This window comes from Glycine soja, chromosome 9 (genome assembly GCF_004193775.1).
Source record: "Glycine soja cultivar W05 chromosome 9, ASM419377v2, whole genome shotgun sequence".
NCBI lineage: Eukaryota > Viridiplantae > Streptophyta > Magnoliopsida > Fabales > Fabaceae > Glycine > Glycine soja.
This window is the reverse complement of record NC_041010.1, coordinates 27,003,921-27,024,984: the sequence shown is the minus strand read 5'-3', so window position 1 is coordinate 27,024,984 and position 21,064 is coordinate 27,003,921. Positions and strand designations below refer to the sequence as shown.

The 21,064-nt window shown below is 30.7% G+C and overlaps 1 protein-coding gene and 1 long non-coding RNA gene across 4 annotated transcripts; one reads left to right on the top strand and one right to left on the bottom strand.

The window, feature by feature from the left end:
- Nucleotides 1-414: 414 nt before the first annotated feature.
- LOC114367975 (glycerol-3-phosphate acyltransferase 9) lies at nucleotides 415-11,599 on the bottom strand. Of its 2 annotated transcripts, none has more exons than XM_028325275.1 (14): nucleotides 11,478-11,599; nucleotides 9,808-9,887; nucleotides 7,463-7,656; nucleotides 7,250-7,307; nucleotides 6,787-6,905; nucleotides 6,268-6,367; nucleotides 2,437-2,532; nucleotides 2,246-2,342; nucleotides 1,752-1,839; nucleotides 1,578-1,674; nucleotides 1,327-1,412; nucleotides 1,121-1,240; nucleotides 930-1,028; nucleotides 415-719 (listed from the first exon to the last, which is right to left on the bottom strand). In XM_028325275.1, exons 3-14 carry the CDS (start codon nucleotides 7,582-7,584, stop codon nucleotides 671-673), a joined length of 1,131 nt encoding a protein of 376 aa, XP_028181076.1. In that variant the 5' UTR covers nucleotides 7,585-7,656; nucleotides 9,808-9,887; nucleotides 11,478-11,599; the 3' UTR covers nucleotides 415-670. The 2 variants fall into 2 exon arrangements, with proteins under 2 accessions (XP_028181076.1, XP_028181077.1); XM_028325276.1 differs by lacking the exon at nucleotides 11,478-11,599 and adding an exon at nucleotides 10,080-10,208.
- A 1,481-nt stretch (nucleotides 11,600-13,080) lies between these two features.
- Nucleotides 13,081-15,273, top strand: LOC114425624. Of its 2 annotated transcripts, XR_003669255.1 has the most exons (5): nucleotides 13,081-13,585; nucleotides 13,654-13,874; nucleotides 14,097-14,179; nucleotides 14,328-14,414; nucleotides 15,043-15,273. It is a non-coding gene; the product is annotated as an uncharacterized LOC114425624 (long non-coding RNA). The 2 variants fall into 2 exon arrangements; XR_003669254.1 differs by having other exon boundaries at nucleotides 13,081-13,874.
- Nucleotides 15,274-21,064: the final 5,791 nt, after the last annotated feature.

The window sequence follows — 21,064 nt, the reverse complement described above, 5'->3', positions numbered from 1 at the left end:
AATACTATATATTTACAAGATAAATATATTATATCTCTTATAATAATTGAATAAAAAAACTAACATACATTAATTAATTAGGTATTAAATCAATTAAGTGAAAAAAAAAGAAATTATAAATCCCAATAAACATAAGGGTAATTTTGATTAAAAAAATATAAATTATTAATAAATTTAATATTATTAATTATATCAACTATAAATTTTTTAATGATATAAATTAGTTAAAAGAATCTTATATTTAGAAAAAAATGGAGGAATAATATATTAAAATGTACCACAAACCCAAATAACATGGATAATGTGTATCGAGAGATATCACATGCTTGGCAAGGTTGCTAGCATATGCCGAGTATTGCTACATGGTAACAATGATCTTAACTCCGTCAACTGTGACTTGGACTCTACAATTGCTTAATAGAACTTGACTAATTTATTTAACATTAGCATAAATTTCATCCTTAATTAAAGATCTAGTTCTCAACAGTTTGTACAAGACAACATCCATCCATGGAAAAAATTACTGGACAACTTTGTTACTGAGTGATATATGCATATCTTAATAAAAGTGTAAAAATAAATAGTAGCAATGACAAAACAAAAGAAAAAAAGGGGTCGAAGAATGGCATTACTAAGAATAATTAAGAACAACACCACATAAAGGTACACATCACTTTTCCTCCCATCGCCGCAGCACTGACTCAGCAAAGTTCTGTTGCCTACAAATGCATGATAACCAACAAGTAACAACATACATATTATGAAAAATTAAAAGGGTCAAGTAACACATTTCACACATCAGTTTCACCAAACAACTTGTGATCAATTATACGATCCACCACACTAAGAAACCAAAATAACACAAAATTCTTAATTCCAATTATAACACCTATTATTGGACACCACAAAAATCAGGGAACTGAACTTACTTCCTTTCTCTATGCTTTGGGCTAGGACGAGAATACTTCAGATATCCATCCCAAGGAACCTTTTTAAGGCCAGCACGAACTGAGATTATGTCTCTCACCCTGCATAATTAAATAATACAAGAGACTATCTCAAGACCAAGAGAAGGCAAACAGAGATATCTCAGCATACAATCAGGATCAACAGTATTTACCTCTCTGCGAACTCAATAGGCGTCTCTCCTGGCTTCAGATTTTGTGGCTCCAAGTACCAAACATCACAAACAACTGCCCAAGACGTCATTAGCTGCAACAGATGCATAGTGAATGATTGCCTGCAAAAGCATGAAATGCAACGTCTCTATCACAGCAATAAACAGTGTTTGAGAAACATTTAGCATGAGAAGCATCTTCTTCTTACTTTCGACTATTCCAAAAAGCATCTACAAAAATCTTATTGTACTTGATTGCAACTGGGCAAACTGTGCAGCCAAGTTCAAATGCACCCTAAACACCATTAAAAATCAGAAAGCTTCAATACAAGTTTCCAGAGTACAGGAACAAGAATAGAAGTCAGCTGGTTGAAAATAAAAGAATAAAAAATCTATTCCATAAATAAGATAGCAGAACATAACAGCATTTTATTGAAGCAATTGCAAATAACTCACATACCTTCTTGAACATGACTGTATAGTGATTATTTACACAAGTTCCTTCAGGAAATATGAGAAGGGGGTTGTTATCAGCTCCCTGGACATGATCCCTCAATCTGAAACATGAAAAATTGTGTAAGTAAAAATGAATTAGATCCAAAATAGATTTTCTAACATCTTTATTTATACTCACTTCCTTGCTACTATTTCCCGATCCTTTGCCTCTGTACGGTTGAACCAGATGCATCCTAGACTCTCCAAAATGGTACTCTGCAATAATCCTGCACAATAACTATTTTTTTTTAAAAAAATCAAAAATAATTTTTTTCAAGATAAATTATGATATAAATTCAAGATTACCAAGCAATAAGTTTGTATAAATCATCCCTAATTGTTCTTCACTATCGCATACTCTATTCTTTCAAACAGCCATTTAGAGTTTTAGACTGGCAAACAGCAAAATATAGAATTCCTAAGAAGTAAGAATATATAACCTAAGTTTTTCTCCTTTTCTTTTTTTGCATATTTGGGAGAACTTCACATTCTCTTAGTAGTTAGAATCTGTGTAATATTCAAACACCAAAATACCAATGTTTAGAAGTTAGAACATAAAGCTTGTTATGGATGATGAAGACGCAAGTTTTGTGTATCATATTTCATACACAGATGACAGTTCTGTATGCTTACCAACCCATCCAGGATGCTTCTGCATAATAACAGCAAAAGCAGTCATCTGTTCTAAGATAATGAAATCAATCATGGAAGTATGGTTGGCTACAAAAACCTGCTCAACAAATGAAGGGAAACTCAAATTAGTAATAAATAGCATTTACTCTTTCTAGAATATGCAAATAAGGATAATACAACATTAAACAAACCTGCTTTGGTCTCCTGCTAGGCCTGGGTCCATGATACTTAACAACCCCAGTCCAAGATGCAACAAAGAAACTGCACATCATCTCTACCAAAGACCTCTGAAGGAAATGAACAATTTACAACACACATTGATGAACAAAAGGAGAATGTGCCAAAGTTAATATTAGAAACCAAGAATTGATATGAGAAAGAAAAGAAAGAACTTTACTGAATAGTAAGAAAAGAACAGAAAATAGGAGAGCAAACTCTTCTCCAAGGGTCTCCCCTTCACAAAGAGCTAATGCTCAATTTACAACGACAACAAAATTAACTCTAACTAACTAACTAACTCATTATTTCTTCCCCTACTTATATCTAATAAACCCCTCTAACTAACTAACTAACTCATTAACAGACTAACTATTTTAACTAACTTTCCCTTCTCCTTATATCCTAACAATACAACCCTCCTAAAAGTCAACCTTGTCCTCAAGGTAGGAATTTGAAAACTGGAATTGCACACTGAAACTTCCTCAAGTTTTCTATGATTGCTGGAAGACAACTGCACCCACTGTAGTTGTAGCTTAACTAGGAATGACCCACTGCCCCTGCATGCGGGGTTGTGTTCTGTGGCTCTAGTGGAGGTTGTGATGGAAGCAAATTCTGAATAATCTGGACTTCCATGCGTGGTGCTGCAATCTCTTTCCATCTCTGCTCTTATAATGTCATCAGCTACACAGGGCTCCAAATTTAGTAGTATAAATCTAGCTGCCCAGTTTCTGCTCCACTTTTATGAATCCCATTTTGACAGCCAATTTGGGCCTGATCCACTATGTAAAAAATTGGTCACACATTGTAGAATTCCAAAAATTCCCCTTCCTCTTTCTCATCCTTCAGAACGGAATCATTTACTCTAACAAGATGTGCCTCTTTGGTGTCCCTCTATGGGGAATCAACTGTAAACCAGTGTTGTCAATAGCGGATCATGGAAAATTGCAAAAAGCTGAAAATCCACTATAGAATATAGCGGATAGCGTCGTGACCAAATAGCGGAAGCCGCATAGCGGTTGAAATAGAATATATATAACAATTAAATATGTATAAAAAAGCATGCTATATGCAAATAAAAATAAGATGGACAAACATTAACATAATATTATCTCAAAAGTTAAATTGTTCAAGACAAAATATGTTCATTCTCCTCTGCCCCTTCCCCAATATAATCAAAAAAAGCTAAAAACAGCTAAAAGCTAATTAGCTAAACAAGTCCTAGTGAGGCACAAAATCAAAATAAGCTTGTGACTAAGAATCAAAGGAGGGAAGGGTTGAAGGGTTTACGTTGTGACTAAGAATCAAAGAAGGAAAGGGTTTACATGGTGACTATAGAATGATCCTGAAAACTGAAAAGTTGCATGAAGTAGAAGTGGAAATGCCAACAGGTTCTAGAATGATCTGGAAAACTGAAAAGTTGCATGAAGTAGAAGTCAAAATGCTACTGTTGGGCCTATTAGAAGAAAACCCAAGTCCATAAGTTAAAAGTAAAAAGAATAGAGTAAAAACAAAAAATTTGACTCTGATGTTTTAAAAACCAATAGAGTAAAATTTTAAAAACCCACGTGACTGCTGCACGTGAGTTTTAACAAAGCCAAAAACCTTGTCCACAAGCCCAAAACAACTCTGAATTGCCGTGCAGACACGACCCGAATCTGCAGTCTGCACCTGACCTGGTTTCCTTTCTTTCAGAATGATGAACCAATGAACCCTAAATGCTGTTAATGCAATTTCTCTCCAGATTCAACCTTTTCGGAAACCGACGATGCAACAGCCACGGCACAATGAGATTCCATGATGCGTAAGGCGCCCACGATTGCGATTTTCGTGGAGTCCGCAATGCGACACCATCGCGATTGCATTTTCCTTAAAACCCACTATGCTATAGCGTGATAGTGCCACGATAGCCGCTATTTGCAACACTTTTGTAAACCCACTGGCCACTTCATACAAACTCAGGTCCGGCAGCTTCGGTGGTGGAGGGGATGAGGGTGGACTCCGTATAACTTGAACCATCATGACTGCCTCTGTACATTCCTTTGGCCTTGGCTCCATTGTCGATCTGTCATCCATAGGCACAACAAAGTTTAATGCCAAAGGCTCAGCCAACAAGTTGACATTAAAAGATTCCAGCACCATTGATGTTCCAACCACCTTCATGATTGAATTTGGGTCCAACAATGATTTATGTTTCATCATCACAATCTTTTTATGGAAATCTGAATCTTGAAAAGAATGAGGCTTGGCTGCATCACCAGTTTCAACTTCCTTCTTGATCAACTTTGGTATTGGGTTATCAAGAAAATGGTCTTCACAGTCCACATTCTTCACTCTGTTTTCTTTGTGTTTCTCCTTCTTGATCAAAGGATCAACTTCTTCCTCCATCATAACTTTTCCATTTGCTGTTTCTCTTGCTAATTTTGCTTCATTTTTGGTTTCTTCTCCACAACAAGGTGCATGATTCTTGATTACTGAACCTTCTTTACTTGTGTTTTCTAATTTCAAGAATTGCAATGGGTCATCATCACACTCAAAACTGTTACCCTTTGAATCAGTTTCCCCTTCTATGATTCCATCAAAGGTGGGTAGTTCCAGCTTTCTTGTCCAAGAACTAGCCTCTGCTTCACTGCATTCTGACCCACTTCCCTCCATGCTATTTCAGTCTTGCTGAGTTGAATGAGGATCAAACTCTTCGGTCAATATCTTGCACAGCATATGTTTCAGCTCTGAAGTGTTGGTCCTCTCTTTCAAGAACATTGTGGAACTCTTCCTTTTTTCGATGCAGGTTTCCTTTTTCTTGCTCAGCATGCACTCCAAGATCAATTCTTTGATCTGTTTCATGTCTGGCATATTGTCCTTGATGAGGCCAATGTCACGTTGCAGCTCTGTCAGTTCTCCCCTTGATCGCTGGCCAATTTCTCCAATGCTCCCACTCGGTTTTCCATCACAAACACGAATCTGGCAGGTCAGACCAATTTGTTAGGAACCAAGAATTGAAATGAGAAAGAAAAGAAAGAACTTTAATGACTAGCAAGAAAAGAACAGAAAATACCTCCAAGGGTTTCTCCTTCACAAAGGATTCTTCTTTCACAAAGAGCTAATGCTCAATTTAAAATGACAACAAAACTCCTCTCTCCTATCCTTCTTCCCCTATTTATATCTAATAAACCCCTCTAACTAACTAACTCACTAACAAACTAACTATCTTAACTAACTTTCCCTTCTCCTTATATCATTAATACTCAGCAAAGGGAGGAAAGGGGGAGTATGTTGGAGATTATACACAATGCATGCTATGAAAAAAACCCTCAAAATGTCAACAAAATGACTGATTATGGGGGAAGGAAATGTCAACTACGCCCACAAAATGACTCAAGGCAAAAAACAAGTTTTCAAAATGCCTCACTGTACGCCACTATAGTGTGGGGAACAACTGCTATTTTGGCTGTGATTGCGGCTGCGACAGCTGCTATTTTAAGACACATTGCCTTGCCAAATTCTTCTCTGCATCACTACAACAATATAGGGTGCTACCAATAACTATGTATAACTTATTTTGGGAAACATTATTAGCATGTCATATAAATTCAATATTAGTAGCACTAAATAACTAAACCAGACATTTATTATCCTTCAAGGTAACCTGAATTAGGAAGTTAAAATGTCAAGAACTTATTTATATTTCATGCTACTCAGCAGCTGGAATCGTCATCAACTGTAGTTTTATTAGTAAGACAGAGACCAATGTTAAGCAAAATATTTAAATAGAAAAAGATGGAATGAAGAATAAGTTGAATATGCACCTCAATACTTCTCCTTAACTTGTCATGTCCTTTCAATAGGAAGTGCACCGGAATGAAGGATGAAAGAAATATTATCCATCCTATTGTTAACCCTATAACCCTGCAGTGTCAATTAGGATGGCATCACTTGGACAGAAAAAATGACTGTCAAGTAACTCATTAACTGTATCACCTATTTAGAGAAAATATCTCCTATTTTGGGCTGTGTATTTTTCTGTATATTTTCCTAGTTTCTTACATTAGAGATTGTATATTCTAATTTCCTAATACCAGAAATCATAAACCATCTACATATAATTAGTCATGCTGAGGATTTCCTCAACCAATTCAGAATTCAGAAAACCTTCTAGTCGGAGAGACAAATAGGCCAAATAGAAAAGGTGTAACTCGATGTGGTGAAAGGTGAAGTTCAAATTCCTAATAATCATATTTTCCCAAGACACTGTTAATCAAATACCTAATTCTACAAGGGAATATACAAATATGATACAGGGCAATAGGATTTAGGAATAAGCTAACCTGATTGGGAACAGAATCAAGTATCGAATCACAACTCCAAAACACCACAAAGGAAACAAATAAACATTCCAATTCCATGGTTCTGGAGGATTTGACTTGAAGCATCTTGTGAATGAGTCCTGCCCAACATTAAAAGTTCTAAACCAATGAGCAAACCACCAATGTCTAGCCATGGTGCAACACACACACAAACACATATTCTATACCTAGAATGAGCTTTTAAGATAGAAATTTGTTGATCTCAGCAATGAATGAAGCATAAGATCTGGGAGAGAAGGATATATGTGGAAGCAAGACAGTGTTCAGCTTTTAAAAGATGATGCAAAACTCATTACGTTTGATATTAAGTTCTCTCTATAATATTATCAACATTATTGACTCTCTGAAAGAAAATACTGGCACATCAAAACCACAAAACAAGGAAAAAAACAAAAACAAATAAAAGATGAGTGCAAAAGCTTACATCTACAATAGCACCTGCAGCCTCAGACAAAGTAGGAGAAATATTGAGCAAATCATGCCTGAAAAAGGTTTTTCATAAAAAAAATGTATATATATTAAAATGATGACTGATACTTCATTCTCTAATAGATCAAGGGAAGAAAAAAACTGTTTTTTCATTTCGATCTTATATTCAATATCCAAATAACAGTACAAGGAAAAAGAGAAGGCATACAGGAAAAGCTTTCCATGAGGTTCTTGTTGAATGGTGGACCCTGAAGGGAGGTAATCCTCAATGTTGGGTCGATCAAGATCCAATTCAGAACTTGAAGACTTGGGTGTCCCTGAGTTATTCATCCAAGCTGTGGAATCACTTCTTCCAGTGACTTCTCTCGAAGGGATAAGTGAGATTAATATAGACTTTTGATCCTGAACAATGATCCACTTTCCACTTTAGTTACTAAAGAATTAATTAATTCAATTGAATCCTCAAAAAAATTCAGAAATTTCAATCAGGTCTAATTCCAAATGGAAGCAAAAGAATTTGTTGTAAACTGTTTCCTTTTATAAAAATGATTTACATAATTAGACAGAATTGTGGGGATAAAATATCCTACAAACATGAAATCAGGACAGAATCTGGAACATGTAACACCCTGTAAAGTATTAAGTATGTAGAATTAAAAACAAATTAGGCAGGGTTTTTGTATCAGTAGAGGATAGAACTTTTTGACTACTAGATGTAAATTTTACTAGTATCCATAGAATGGTTCCCTCTCAGACTAGGTATGTCTGATTCTGGAACCATTTGTATGGTACTCATATTGCTGTATTCTAGTACCTCTGGTACTCCATTCCATATTTATAAAATATTATCTTTGCTGATCAAAAAAAAAAAAACTAATATCATAATTTAATTATTAACTTATTTCCATTTAAATTTTCTAATATTTGAAATAATCTTTAAGCTTCAATGTTCATGCCTGATTCTCTGTTGAAGCGAGTGAAAAATTTGCGAAGGGAAAAAGAATAATAGAAGAAGGAAGAAGATAGGGGACATAAAGTTCTTAACAGTCATCACTCAATCAACCTCTCGACATGATGATAACTCACCCATTTTCTTACTAAAATTTCCTGGCTATTTGTTGTTTTCTTTTTGAGTTTCACAAAAAGAAACTTGTCCTACTGTTGAACCATTTTCTCCCTCATGATCTGCGATCCCTTACTGAAATCTTGAGTGTGTTTTGCTTGTCAAGATGTTTCTATTTTTTGCTACTTTATCTTTATGGAACCAAGCCTCATATCATGTGGGTGTTAGTTGACTCTTATTCGTTGTCGATACATGGACAACTCCAAAACTGGGGAAAAGATCCCTCATTTACTCAACTGAAATATCAATTCCATAAACATGTATATTTTGATCTTTTGTGAGTGAAATCTGAATTGCATGGATACTTGGTTTAAAAATGTGTGATTGGTAAAAAGTTGGATGATTTCATTTCAACTATTTAGTACACTGTTGTTATATGAATATGCAACTCAAGAACTGAGCGTGAGTCTCTTTCATTTTTCTCAGTTGTATCCTCTTTTCTCTTAGCTTTATATATATATTGCTCATCCATGGCTGAGCTGAGACTGATTGCTCTCTTAAAAATTTGTCCTCTTTAATTCATGAAATTACTCCTTGAAACCATGGCCACCACAATTTGTTAGTTTGGGAGCACCTTATAGAATCAAAGGTGAAAATGAAAACTACAAGGTATTGTTTATTAATTAAAAGAGAAGATCCCTCTAGCAAAAGGAATTTTCCTCAATCACAGCAGCAAAAAGCTAGAGGAATTAACCTCCAATATCCAGTACAACAAGCTCCTACTTCCTAAGTTCCTAAAATGATAAAAAAATACTCAATGGTATCTCGACACTAGCCCCCTGTACCTATAAATAACAGAATGCTGTGCATGCATTCACTAACACTAACAATCAGTCAGCTCAATCCAAATGAACATGGTTGTATTAAAATATTAAATATAAAATATAAAATAAATCCCACCATAAGTGATTTTTTTTTTATCAGCAAAAATAGATATTTATATATATAAAAGAGAGTACCAGAGGTACTGTACTACATAGGTTTGGATGGCCCTGCAAATGGTTCCAAAACAGACTAAATAGAGTCTAGAGAGGAACCGAGCAGGCTACACCCTGCCAAAAACTATGCTATATTCCTTAAATTTTAATACAAAAACCCTTCTCTAATATTGCTAGACCAGTGGTTAAAATGCATTGTGAAGTCCTTCTCCAAATTGGACAGCCATGTCCATAATAGAAAAGATGCCTCGTCAATCAGTGATATCCCTATGAGCACGAAATATGGGTAAAACACTTACCATTAGCTCATACTATAATATGCTACTCAATGCTGTATTTAACATTTATCATTACTTAGCTTATGTTGACTTCAATAAACCATGTGAAAAGCAAACATCAACCTAATTAAATATAAGAAAGCTACTTAAACAATATAAACTAATTAAATAGATAACATAATAGTTGTGTTCTAGAACATTTAACAATACAAACCTGTTTTAGTTGTCCAAATTGAAGAGCGAGATAGCAAATTGTATCCCACAATAGAAAGATGACTTTTTTCTCTATTGACTCTGCAAATTCCATGCAACAATAAGTAAAGCAAATTCCTGTTTCCCAGATTGTACAATATCTTCTACAAAGAGATAACTATGAAAAAAGGACTACACTAGAAATTTTAAGCGCTTAAGAAAAAGCCAAGGCACACTGCAACAAACCATTATTAAGAATGTTGTTGTTATAAACTCTATAAACTGAAAGCTTACCCAGAAACACTAGGCACTAGTCTCATCCCATTTTCCTCAAGCATCTTTTAATATAAAATAACAGCAAAGTGCCATGTGAAGATGTTTTCTCTGTCAGAACTTTACTACATTCTATTAATCTATTCTACACAAGAATCACTTATTTAGTTACATCTTCCACACAAATTAACAAAAACTGATGCTGCACAAACACAATGAGACTCTATTTGTATAAACTTCTCTGTAAGTACTTGTAGAAGAAGGAAAAAAAACAAAATATATCAAACTTTTTCTATAAGTTAATATTAACTTATGCACCTCAGTTTTTGGAGAAATTAGATGAGAAAGGTAGAAAGCTTCTATAAAAATTGAATTTACATAAGTTGATGTTAACTTATGAGAGAAGTTTAATTCATTTTGACCCTGTAAGAAAAAACTTATCCATAAACACTTGTAGGAGAAGAAAATACAAAGGGGAAATGAATTGAGCTTCTTCCACAAGCTAAAATCAACTTATACACTTAACTTTTATAAAGACTCTCATCTTCTCCAAAAATTGAAGTGCATAAATTGATCTTAGCTCATGGCCCATGGGAGGAACTCAATTCATCTTATTTTCTTGAGCTTATCCAGAAATACTTCTAGGAGAACATAAGAAGAAGAAGAAAAAATGAAACAGGCTTCTCCATAAGCTCAAATTAACTTATGGGTAAGCTAATTTTTTGAAATTCTCTCATCTTTTAGAAAAGTTATATGAGATAGCTTTTACAAATTAACTATATGAGGAAGCTCATTTCGTTTTTTTTCTTCTCCCAGAATTGCTTCTGGATAAGCTTAGCCAAACAGGCCCTAAGTGTCTAAGAAGAAGTTTATTCAAACAAAAGTCTAACACCAGAATCATTATAATTATTATTAACCATAGTGATTACACTTATTTAGATGCAACAGATTCTGTTTGGACACAGCGATTACACTTTCTAAATATCATTATTTTCGTATTAAGTACACTCTAACACTAAATGAGGGGGAGTAACCTAAATCTTACCCTCTTGATTTACTGAAATTTGCAATACACTATGTTCTGCTTGGGAAAGTTCTTTTATTTATTTATATTATTTTTATATCATTTATAGCAGATTGATCTAACCCTAAACCAAAGGTACCAAGATTCGTGTTCGATGTCACAGAAAAAGACAACGAATGAATGAATGGCAAAGATGAGAGTGAAGCTTTAAGAGACATGGCAATTGAGTCACTAGTCAGTGGCGAAGAACAAAATCGTGTGTGTGTGTATATATATATATATATATATATATATATATATATATATATATATATATATATATATATATAAATCAATGATGACTTGAGAAAGACTTAGAATCAGAACGCATGAAGAAGATAAGAAGAAAAATTTACCTAGCGCGGTTAGTTACGGGTTGGGGATTGGGTTTGCGCAGCAATGGATCGAATCCACCCCTTTTTATTTTTTGTTCAAGTCGAGTAAAGCCAAATGAAACTCTTCCGGTGGACTGGTAAGTTATTTTGTGTGGTTGTTATAGTATTTTGTTTTTTGGTTCCACAGTTATTTTGTAAAAAATTTATACATAATTTTATTTTAATAATAAAAAATTTTAAAAAACTTATATTTTTATATTTTTTTATTTTTGTTTAATTATGATATTATTATACATAAGATAAATATTATTTTTTATTATTAAAAATCTCTGTCACATAAATCTATTCCGATTGTAAAAAATAAAAAAAATAATTTTTTCACTTAAAACATATTTCAAAAAATCTTATTGAAAATACTCTGGTATCTTGTTAAATTTCTACAAATAAAAATAAAGACTCTTCTATTGCTACTATTTTTTTATTAGTTTTTTAAGCATTAAGGATCGTACGTAATATCTCTTCTTTTTTTTTTTTTTCTTGCCGTACGTAATATCTATGTATCTGATTAAGACAGCTGTATTGTATAGCAGTATAAGGAAAAAATATTTTATACAGTATAATTTTACAGACCGGACATATTTAATGAAAACAATTCTTGTCTTTTAATATCTATACATTTTTAATGAAATAATTTTTATTTTATAATTTAATCATAAATCATCGTTTAAATTATTTTAAAATAATTATTTTAAAAATTAATAAATTTATTATATATAATAAATTATATTGAATAATTATGTAAAACATTTTATCTCAGTATATAATTATTTTTTTCTTTTAAGAATGCAAGAAATTATATTTTGAATTATATAACTATATACATTAATAAATTAGATTAAAATTTTTCGTAGGAATATAATTATTTTAAAATAATATATATTTACTTTTTAATTATTTTTTTATAGATATAAACTATTTAATTTATAATCAAATGGTTAATATTTATTATTTTATTTTTATAATAACAAAAATTTCCCTTTACACTTCGTCTTACATATAACATATATAGTACTTGAGTAATTGAATGTGAAATTATATATTAAACTCTTTAATAATTAATAATCAATATTTATATATTAAAATTGAAGTATGTGGAAAATACTAAAATGTTCATAGCTGAGGCGGTGACACGTGTCCCGCTCCAGTTAACAGAATTGGAATTTTGAAAATTTTGTAAGATTGACATGTGTAGTTTTTTTTCCTATACGTTGCCATTTCTCCGTATTCACTTCATCATTTTTTTGTTGCCTTCGCCATATGTTGCTTCCTAATTGGCGGATTTAACGGTTCATTTAATTTCGCTTAATACTGGAAAATGTGTGTGTGTTCTCCATTACTCTTCCTTCTCTCTCCTGAGTTTTTCTTTTGTTGCCTTCGCCACATGTCGCTTTCTAATTGGCAGATTTAACGGCTGATTTAATTCCGCTTAATACTCGAAACTGTGTGTATCTTCTCCATTACTCTTTCTTCTCTCTCATGAGTTTTCTCTATTATTGTGTTTTCTCCCTCAATTTTCTCTTTCTCCATCTTTCTCTTCTCAATCTTCTTCTCTTTTCCTTTTATTCTTTTTTTTTCTTCCTTCATGCAGACGATTCCGGCTCCATGCCTGCAAGGTATTTCCTTCTTTTTTTTCTTTTTTTTTTCTTTCACGACAGCTTCGTATCTAATTTTTTTTAACCTTCCTTTTCTCTGCGAGTATTTTCCGCTATGACCGAAGAATTTGTGAATGGCTTTGTTCATCAAAACGGCATCGCTGTCATAACCCACAATCCCCCCAAAGGTATTTTCTTTTTCTTCTAAATCTTCTTCTCTTTTCCTTTTATTCTTTTTGTTTCTTCCTTCATGCAGGCGATTCCGGCTCCATGCCCGCAAGTTGCTGAGGACTAGTTTTTACCGCAACACATTCACCTCAAGTATTTCCTTCTTTTTTTTCTTTCACGATAGCTTCGTATCTATTTTTTTTTAACCTTCCTTTTCTCTGCGAGTATTTTCCGCTATGACCGAAGAATTTGTGAATGGCTTTGTTCATCAAAACGGCATCGCTGTCATAACCCACAATCCCCCCAAAGGTATTTTCTTTTTCTTCTAAATCTTCTTCTCTTTTCCTTTTATTATTTTTGTTTCTTCCTTCATGCAGGCGATTCCGGCTCCATGCCCGCAAGTTGCTGAGGACGAGTTTTTACCGCAACACATTCACCTCAAGTATTTCCTTCTTTTTTTTCTTTCACGATAGCTTCGTATCTATTTTTTTTTAACCTTCCTTTTCTCTGCGAGTATTTTTCGCTATGGCCGAAGAATTTGTGAATGGCTTTGTTCATCAAAACGGCATCACTGTCATAACCCACAATCCCCCCAAAGGTATTTTCTTCTTTCTTTTTCTTTTTCTTTCACTGCAGCTTGGTATCTAATGTTTTTTTTTTGTTTTTTTTTGTGGTGTTGTTGATTTGTTGTTTAAATAAGAAAATCTTCCCATATTGCATATGGGAGGAGAATATCTGTTAATTTCAGACAAGTTCTCACAAGTTTCCCTGATTGTCAGGTTATAATTACAACATATGATTTCTCTGTTTTCGAATACAGGTGATGGGGAGAAAAAGACCAAAATTTGGATAATATTGGTTGTTGTGGTGGGGTTGATCTGCCTTGGAATCCATATATTTATGGTATGGAGGTTTAAGAGAAAACCTAAAGATAATATATTTATTTTCCTAAGTATTTTTTCTTATCGCTTTGATGAATGAATGACAAGGTGTTACACACTGTTTTTTAATATTGACTTCTATATACTCTCTCTTCCTTTCTATTTGCCAGCAATTTCATCAGCTTTTGGTTACAACAACAATAGCGAAATACCAGTCTTTGATCTAACGAGGAGTACAGACTTATAAGAAATTTCAGGTGAGTTAGGCTTGGAAGGGAATCAACTCAATTTTAACTACATTCTAGCAGATTATTAACATGGAAAAGTATTCTTACCCTTTGACATTGCTTAATCAACTCAATTTTGTTATGTTGTGTGTCTTTGTGTATAAAGTTTCGGACTGCGGTAAGACCGGCGATTTTATACGGAACAGAATGTTGGGCGGTCAAGAGCCAACATGAGAATAAAGTAGGTGTAGCGGAGATGAGGATGTTGCGGTGGATGTGTGGTAAGACTCGACAGGATAAAATTAGAAACGAAGCTATTAGAGAGAGGGTTGGAGTAGCGCCTATTGTAGAGAAGATGGTGGAAAATAGACTTAGGTGGTTTGGGCATGTAGAGAGAAGACCGGTAAACTCTGTAGTGAGGAGAGTAGACCAGATGGAGAGAAGGCAAACAATTCGAGGCAGAGGAAGACCCAAAAAGACTATAAGAGAGGTTATCAAGAAGGATCTCGAACTTAATGATTTGGATAGAAGTATGGTACTTGATAGAACATTATGGCGGAAGTTGATCCATGTAGCCGACCCCACCTAGTGGGATAAGGCGTTGTTGTTGTTGTTGTTGTATATTATTGTTTTTATTTTATTATTATTGTGTCCATAGAAAGTAAAGGGGGGAGAAGATCACAGTGGCTATGGCATGGAGCTGAAGGAGGTTGGCGTTGTTCATTAGTTCAGTCTGAAAGTTAAAAATGACATCGTCAGAGACAAAGTGGGGACCACACGACACTGCGGATTTCATAATCAGAATCTTTTATCCCGATTTTAATTTTATTAATTTAATACTGATAATGTATGCAAGTAATTGTATAAAAATATAATATACATATGCAGATTTCATAATCAGAATCTTTTATCCTGATTTTAATTTTATTAATTTAATACTAATATTGTATGCAAGTAATTGTATAAAAATATAATATACATATATCACAACACGCGTTAAATCTGTTAAAAAAATATTTAAATTTGATCCCAACTAATTTATACACGGTTAATTAAATTATTAAAAGAAGAAAATGAAATATAACAAATGATATGAAAGAAAAAAAGATCTAAATTTGATCCCAGATAATTTATACACAATTAATTAAATTATTAAAATGAAAAATGAAATATAATAAATGACATGAAAGAAAGATAAAAATATTGTATAAATAAAATATTATATGAATATACAGTTATTTGGCTAAAAATATATATCTTATGTTTGTAATAAGAATATGACAAAAGTAAAAATAGATTTTTTTTATTGGGAAATATTTAATATTTTGTAAATATAAAACTATTCAATACTTATACTTTTTGAAATACTTGATACTTTGAATGTATTGACGAAATATAAAAATCCTTAATTAATTGTGGCTGAAACTTTCATTCTTTCTCTAAGGAATATTGCATCTTCCTATTATAGTTATGTTACTAATAAAATATGGGTCCCTTTACACCTTAGTTATAATAACATTTTTTACAGAATAAAAATACTCTAAAAAGTGTATTATTTAATATATTAACAACATAAATATTTTTTATTTGTATTCTTTAAATCTTACTAAATATTTTAAGGACACTTAAAATATTTAGTTATTTTTATTTTGTACAAAAACTACCTTAAAACAATAATATAGCTTACTTATAGTGTGTTTAGATAACACCCAGAGTTGATTAGGAAAAAAAAAATACTAGAATCAATTTTATTTCACAAAATCAAGCCGATATCATGAAAAAGTACAAATAATTATTTGTTATTTGGCGCAGACTAAAATAAACTTCTTTGTAATTGGTGGTGAAATAAACATAACTGAATATCAAGGAGCAGTGAAGTGTCCAATGTGGTTTTCGATTTTTCTGTTAGGACTGCGACTATGTGAGAAGATAACTTAAAAAAGAAGACCATTTCTCCTTAAATTACTAAGGCCAAATTCAGATAAGTTTATTAACAAATACTTACAAGAAAATAAAATGAAATTAATTAAAAGGGTAAGCAAATCAAACTCTTTTCATAAGTTAAAATTTATTTATACACCTCAAACTTTTTAGAAACTTTCTTATTTAACTTCTCCATTGAGGTACATAAGTTAAATTATAAGAGAAGATTGATGTATTTTACCTCCTTAAATCATTTTATATCTTTCTCATGAGTGTTTGTTGAGAAATTTATTTAAATTAAATTAATCCTAAATTTACAAAGAATAGAGGAGATGCTCAAGTTCTGCTATTTCAGATTGTTTTGATTTTGTACAGTAAAGCTATTTAATCATAATGCTTTTCTTTAATTATTGTTTTTTTAAAAAAAATATTTATTATGGCTCTCAGAACCTTTTATTTCCTTTCATGAACTTTTGAAACTGATATGATGATAATAACTTTTGTGGTAATTGGGTCATTTTATCCCTCCAGCTTTAGCCTTAGTTTTCTGCCACCTGGCTTAGTGGGTTGCCTTAGTTTTCTTCCACGTGCATTTGTGCCCAATTGCATTTCTCTCTCTATTTCTCCCGTCTTTCGTCCTTTCTTTCTCTTTTATTATTATTATTATTATTATTATTATTATTATTATTATTATTATTATTATTATTATTATTATTATGTGTTGTTGATTTAACTTTAGCAAGTGTGTTTATTTTTTATCTTATTAACTTTTCAACTTATTATATATCCTTTTTTATGTTTTATTTTTTAAATCACCTTTTTCTTTTTCAGTTAATTAATAATGTTTCTATTTTTATCTTGCTGATTGCTTCCTGCATTTTTATTTACATAATATATTTCTGATTTTTTGTGTATTTTAGTTATTTTTCTTTATATTTATGGGTAAAAACAAATTATACTTTGAATTTTTTATTTATTGTAATTGAAAATACTCTACCAACTTTAATATTGAGATTCACACGGAAGAGAAATCACGTCGGTAGTGCAATGAAAATTAGAAATTTTACTTACTTTCTCTTTTTGTATTTGATTAATTAATTAATTTATTTTATTATTATTATTATTATTATTATTATTATTATTATTATTATTATTATTATTATTATTACTATTATTATTACTATTATTATGTGTTGTTGATTTAACTTTAGCAAGTGTGTTTATTTTTTATCTTATTAACTTTTCAACTTATTATATATTCTTTTTGATGTTTTATTTTTTAAATTACATTTTTCTTTTTCAGTTAATTAATAATGTTTTTATTTTTATCTTGCTGATTACTTCCTGCATTTTTGTTTATATAATATATTTCTGATTTTCTGTGTATTTTAGTTATTTCTCTTTATATTTATGGGTGAAAACAAATTATATTCTGAATTTTTTATTTATTGTAATTGAAAATACTCTACCAACTTTAATGCTGAGATTCACACGAGAGACAAATCACGTTGGTAGTGCAATGAAAATTAGAAATTTTCCTTACTTTCTCTTTTTGTATTTAATTAATTGATTTATTTATTTTATTATTATTATTATTATTATTATTATGTGTTGTTGATTTAACTTTAGCAAGTGTGTTTAGTTTTTATCTTATTAACTTTTCAACTTATTATATATCCTTTTTGATGTTTTATTTTTTTAAATCACCTTTTCTTTTTTAGTTAATTAATAATGTTTCTATTTTTATCTTGCTGATTGCTTCCTGTATTTTTATTTACATAATATATCTATGATTTTCTGTGTATTTTAGTTATTACTCTTTATATTTATGGGCGAAAACAAATTATACTCTGAATTTCTTATTTACTGTAATTGAAAATATTCTACCAACTTTAATGCCGAGATTCACACAGGAGACAAATCACGTCGGTAGTGCAATGAAAATTAGAAATTTTCCTTACTTTCTCTTTTTGTATTTGATTAATTAATTAATTTATTTTGTTGTTGTTGTTGTTGTTGTTATTATTATTATTATTATTATTATTATTATTATTATTATTATTATTATTATTATTATTATGTGTTGTTGATTTAACTTTAGCAAGTGTGTTTATTTTTTATCTTATTAACTTTTCAACTTATTATATATCCTTTTTGGTGTTTTATTTTTTAAATCACTTTTTTCTTTTTCAGTTAATTAATAATGTTTCTATTTTTATCTTGCTGATTGTTTTCTGCATTTTTATTTACATAATATATTTATGATTTTCTGTGTATTTTAGTTATTACTCTTTATATTTATGGGTGAAAACAAATTATACTCTGAATTTCTTATTTATTGTAATTAAAAATACTCTACCAACTTTAATGCTGAGATTCACACGGGAGACAAATCATGTCGGTTGTGCAATGAAAATTAGAAATTTTCCTTACTTTCTCTTTTTGTATTTGATTAATTAATTTATTTATTTTGTTATTATTACTATTATTATTATTATTATTATTATTATTATTATTATTATTATTATGTGTTGTTGATTTAACTTTAGCAAGTGTGTTTATTTTTTATCTTATTAACTTTTCAACTTATTATATATCCTTTTTGATGTTTTATTTTTTAAATTAGACATATACAATAGCGAGTAATTATATAAAAAGAATTATCTATTTGGCACTTTAAAAATTAATAGTGAGTAATTTTAAATTTGTGGCACTTTAAAAATTATTTATTTTTCACATGGGATATATTTTCATTCCAGCATTTTAATAGATTTGTATTTAGAATTATATATTTATATGTGTATAGTTTCTTTTTTAAATAACACTGATATTCAAGCACTATGAATTCATATATGAAATCCTGTTTTGACATGTCTCTTCCCATTGTTTAAAGGATTATTTTTGGTGCTCATAATTATGCATTTTCTGATCATGTTTATTAGGACATTTATTGGTTGCAAGTTATGCATTTTCTAATCATCTTCATTGGGACATTTATTGGTTGCAGGTTATGTCTTTGATCAAATGTCAAGATGATATTTTTGGATATATTTTCATATTTCTTATTTTAATTCTGAATTTGTGTCACTTTTAAAATTATTTATTTTTCACATGGGATATATTTTCATTCCAGCATTTTAATAGATTTGTATTTAGAATTGTACAAGGGATGAGCCTGGATTTGCGTTTACTATTTTCGAAAATTGTTTGGTGTGTTTAAAAGAATAGTAGGGAAGATCTCCCCATAGAAACAAACAAAAAAATGTCTCTTAAAACTGAGCTTACCAAAGACAAATACCACAACACACATCTAGCCTATTACAATTTGTTGTCATCAAAGTGACTATCACAAAAAAATTTGGGAAATAGTCATTAGAAAAGAGAGGAAGTAGCAACAATTTTCATTTTACATGTAATTATATTTTCTTTATTTTCTCTTAACAATCTCCCTTTTACCAATATTATAAATATATATCTATCTAATCTTCAATTATATTACTCTGATTGCAATTTTACTAAGCAAGCGACCCGTGCGTACGCACGGGTTGCAGATAAACATATAAAGCTTCAAATTAATATTTTTAAATTATACGTACCAATGCATTAATTATCCAAAAATTTGGTTGCAAAATTAATCTTTCATGTTTTTCTAACAGCTATTGTTTTTCACTACGTACTTATTGCTATATGTTTATAATACTTTTGAAATAATAGTATGCATATTTTAAAACTCGAAGTATATCTTCATGTAATTTAAGTATTGGAGGTCAAAATATTTTGTTTTTATTATGACAAACAATGATGATGCACACCCCATATTGGCCACCCACGTCCCAGTATTCAAAAAGCATCAAAATGTGGCAGCCAAACCAAGATCCCACCAATTGATAACACCACCAAGAATTAGATAGATTATTTTCCTAATTAAAGGCTAATAATTTTTCATTTTTCTTTTTTTCCCAATCCCATCTTCCTTCAGCAGCAACACACCTTGTGGTTGCCACCAAGAGCCAACATAGACAACCAGGACCAGACCCAGGATTGATAAATAAGGAGACTAATAATGACAAATTTTCTAAAAACTTATTTTTATTTGTCATTAACAACCGTTCATAACAGAAACTAAATTAAAATAATTAAATTTTAGATACAAATATTTAAATTAATTACATTAACATATGAAACTAAAAAAAAAATTATTTTATGAAGAAGCAAACAAAATTTCGAAACATGATTGTTAATACTACAATATGAGAAAAAAGAATATGCATTAATAATTTTACATAATTATCTAATCGCATATTATTTTGTTATTTTTATAATAATTAACTTTTAAAATCATATAAATCATGATTGGTATTAGATTGTATTTTAAAATTATTTTATATTACCAATACAAAATCATTAGAATCTTATAATATACTTTTATGAGTCTATATTGGTTATTACATAATTGAATATGATATGCTTTATTAATAAAAGAATTTATTAAGATATGTTTTACATTTTTACTGATAAAAGAATTTAATTTTTTTTAAAAGAATTAAAATTTAATGACTTTTATAAGTTTATCCCATATTTTTTAAGGATACTTATTTAACAATCATGGACTAGGGCCCAAAGTAAAAGTCCACAGGAAATGTACAATGTTTAAAGAAGCCTTTAAAGTAAAGTATTATCTAATAATTAAAAATAAAAAAATAAAAAAAATTAGAATCAAAGTATTAATTAGGAAACTTTAAAAAAATGAATGGGGA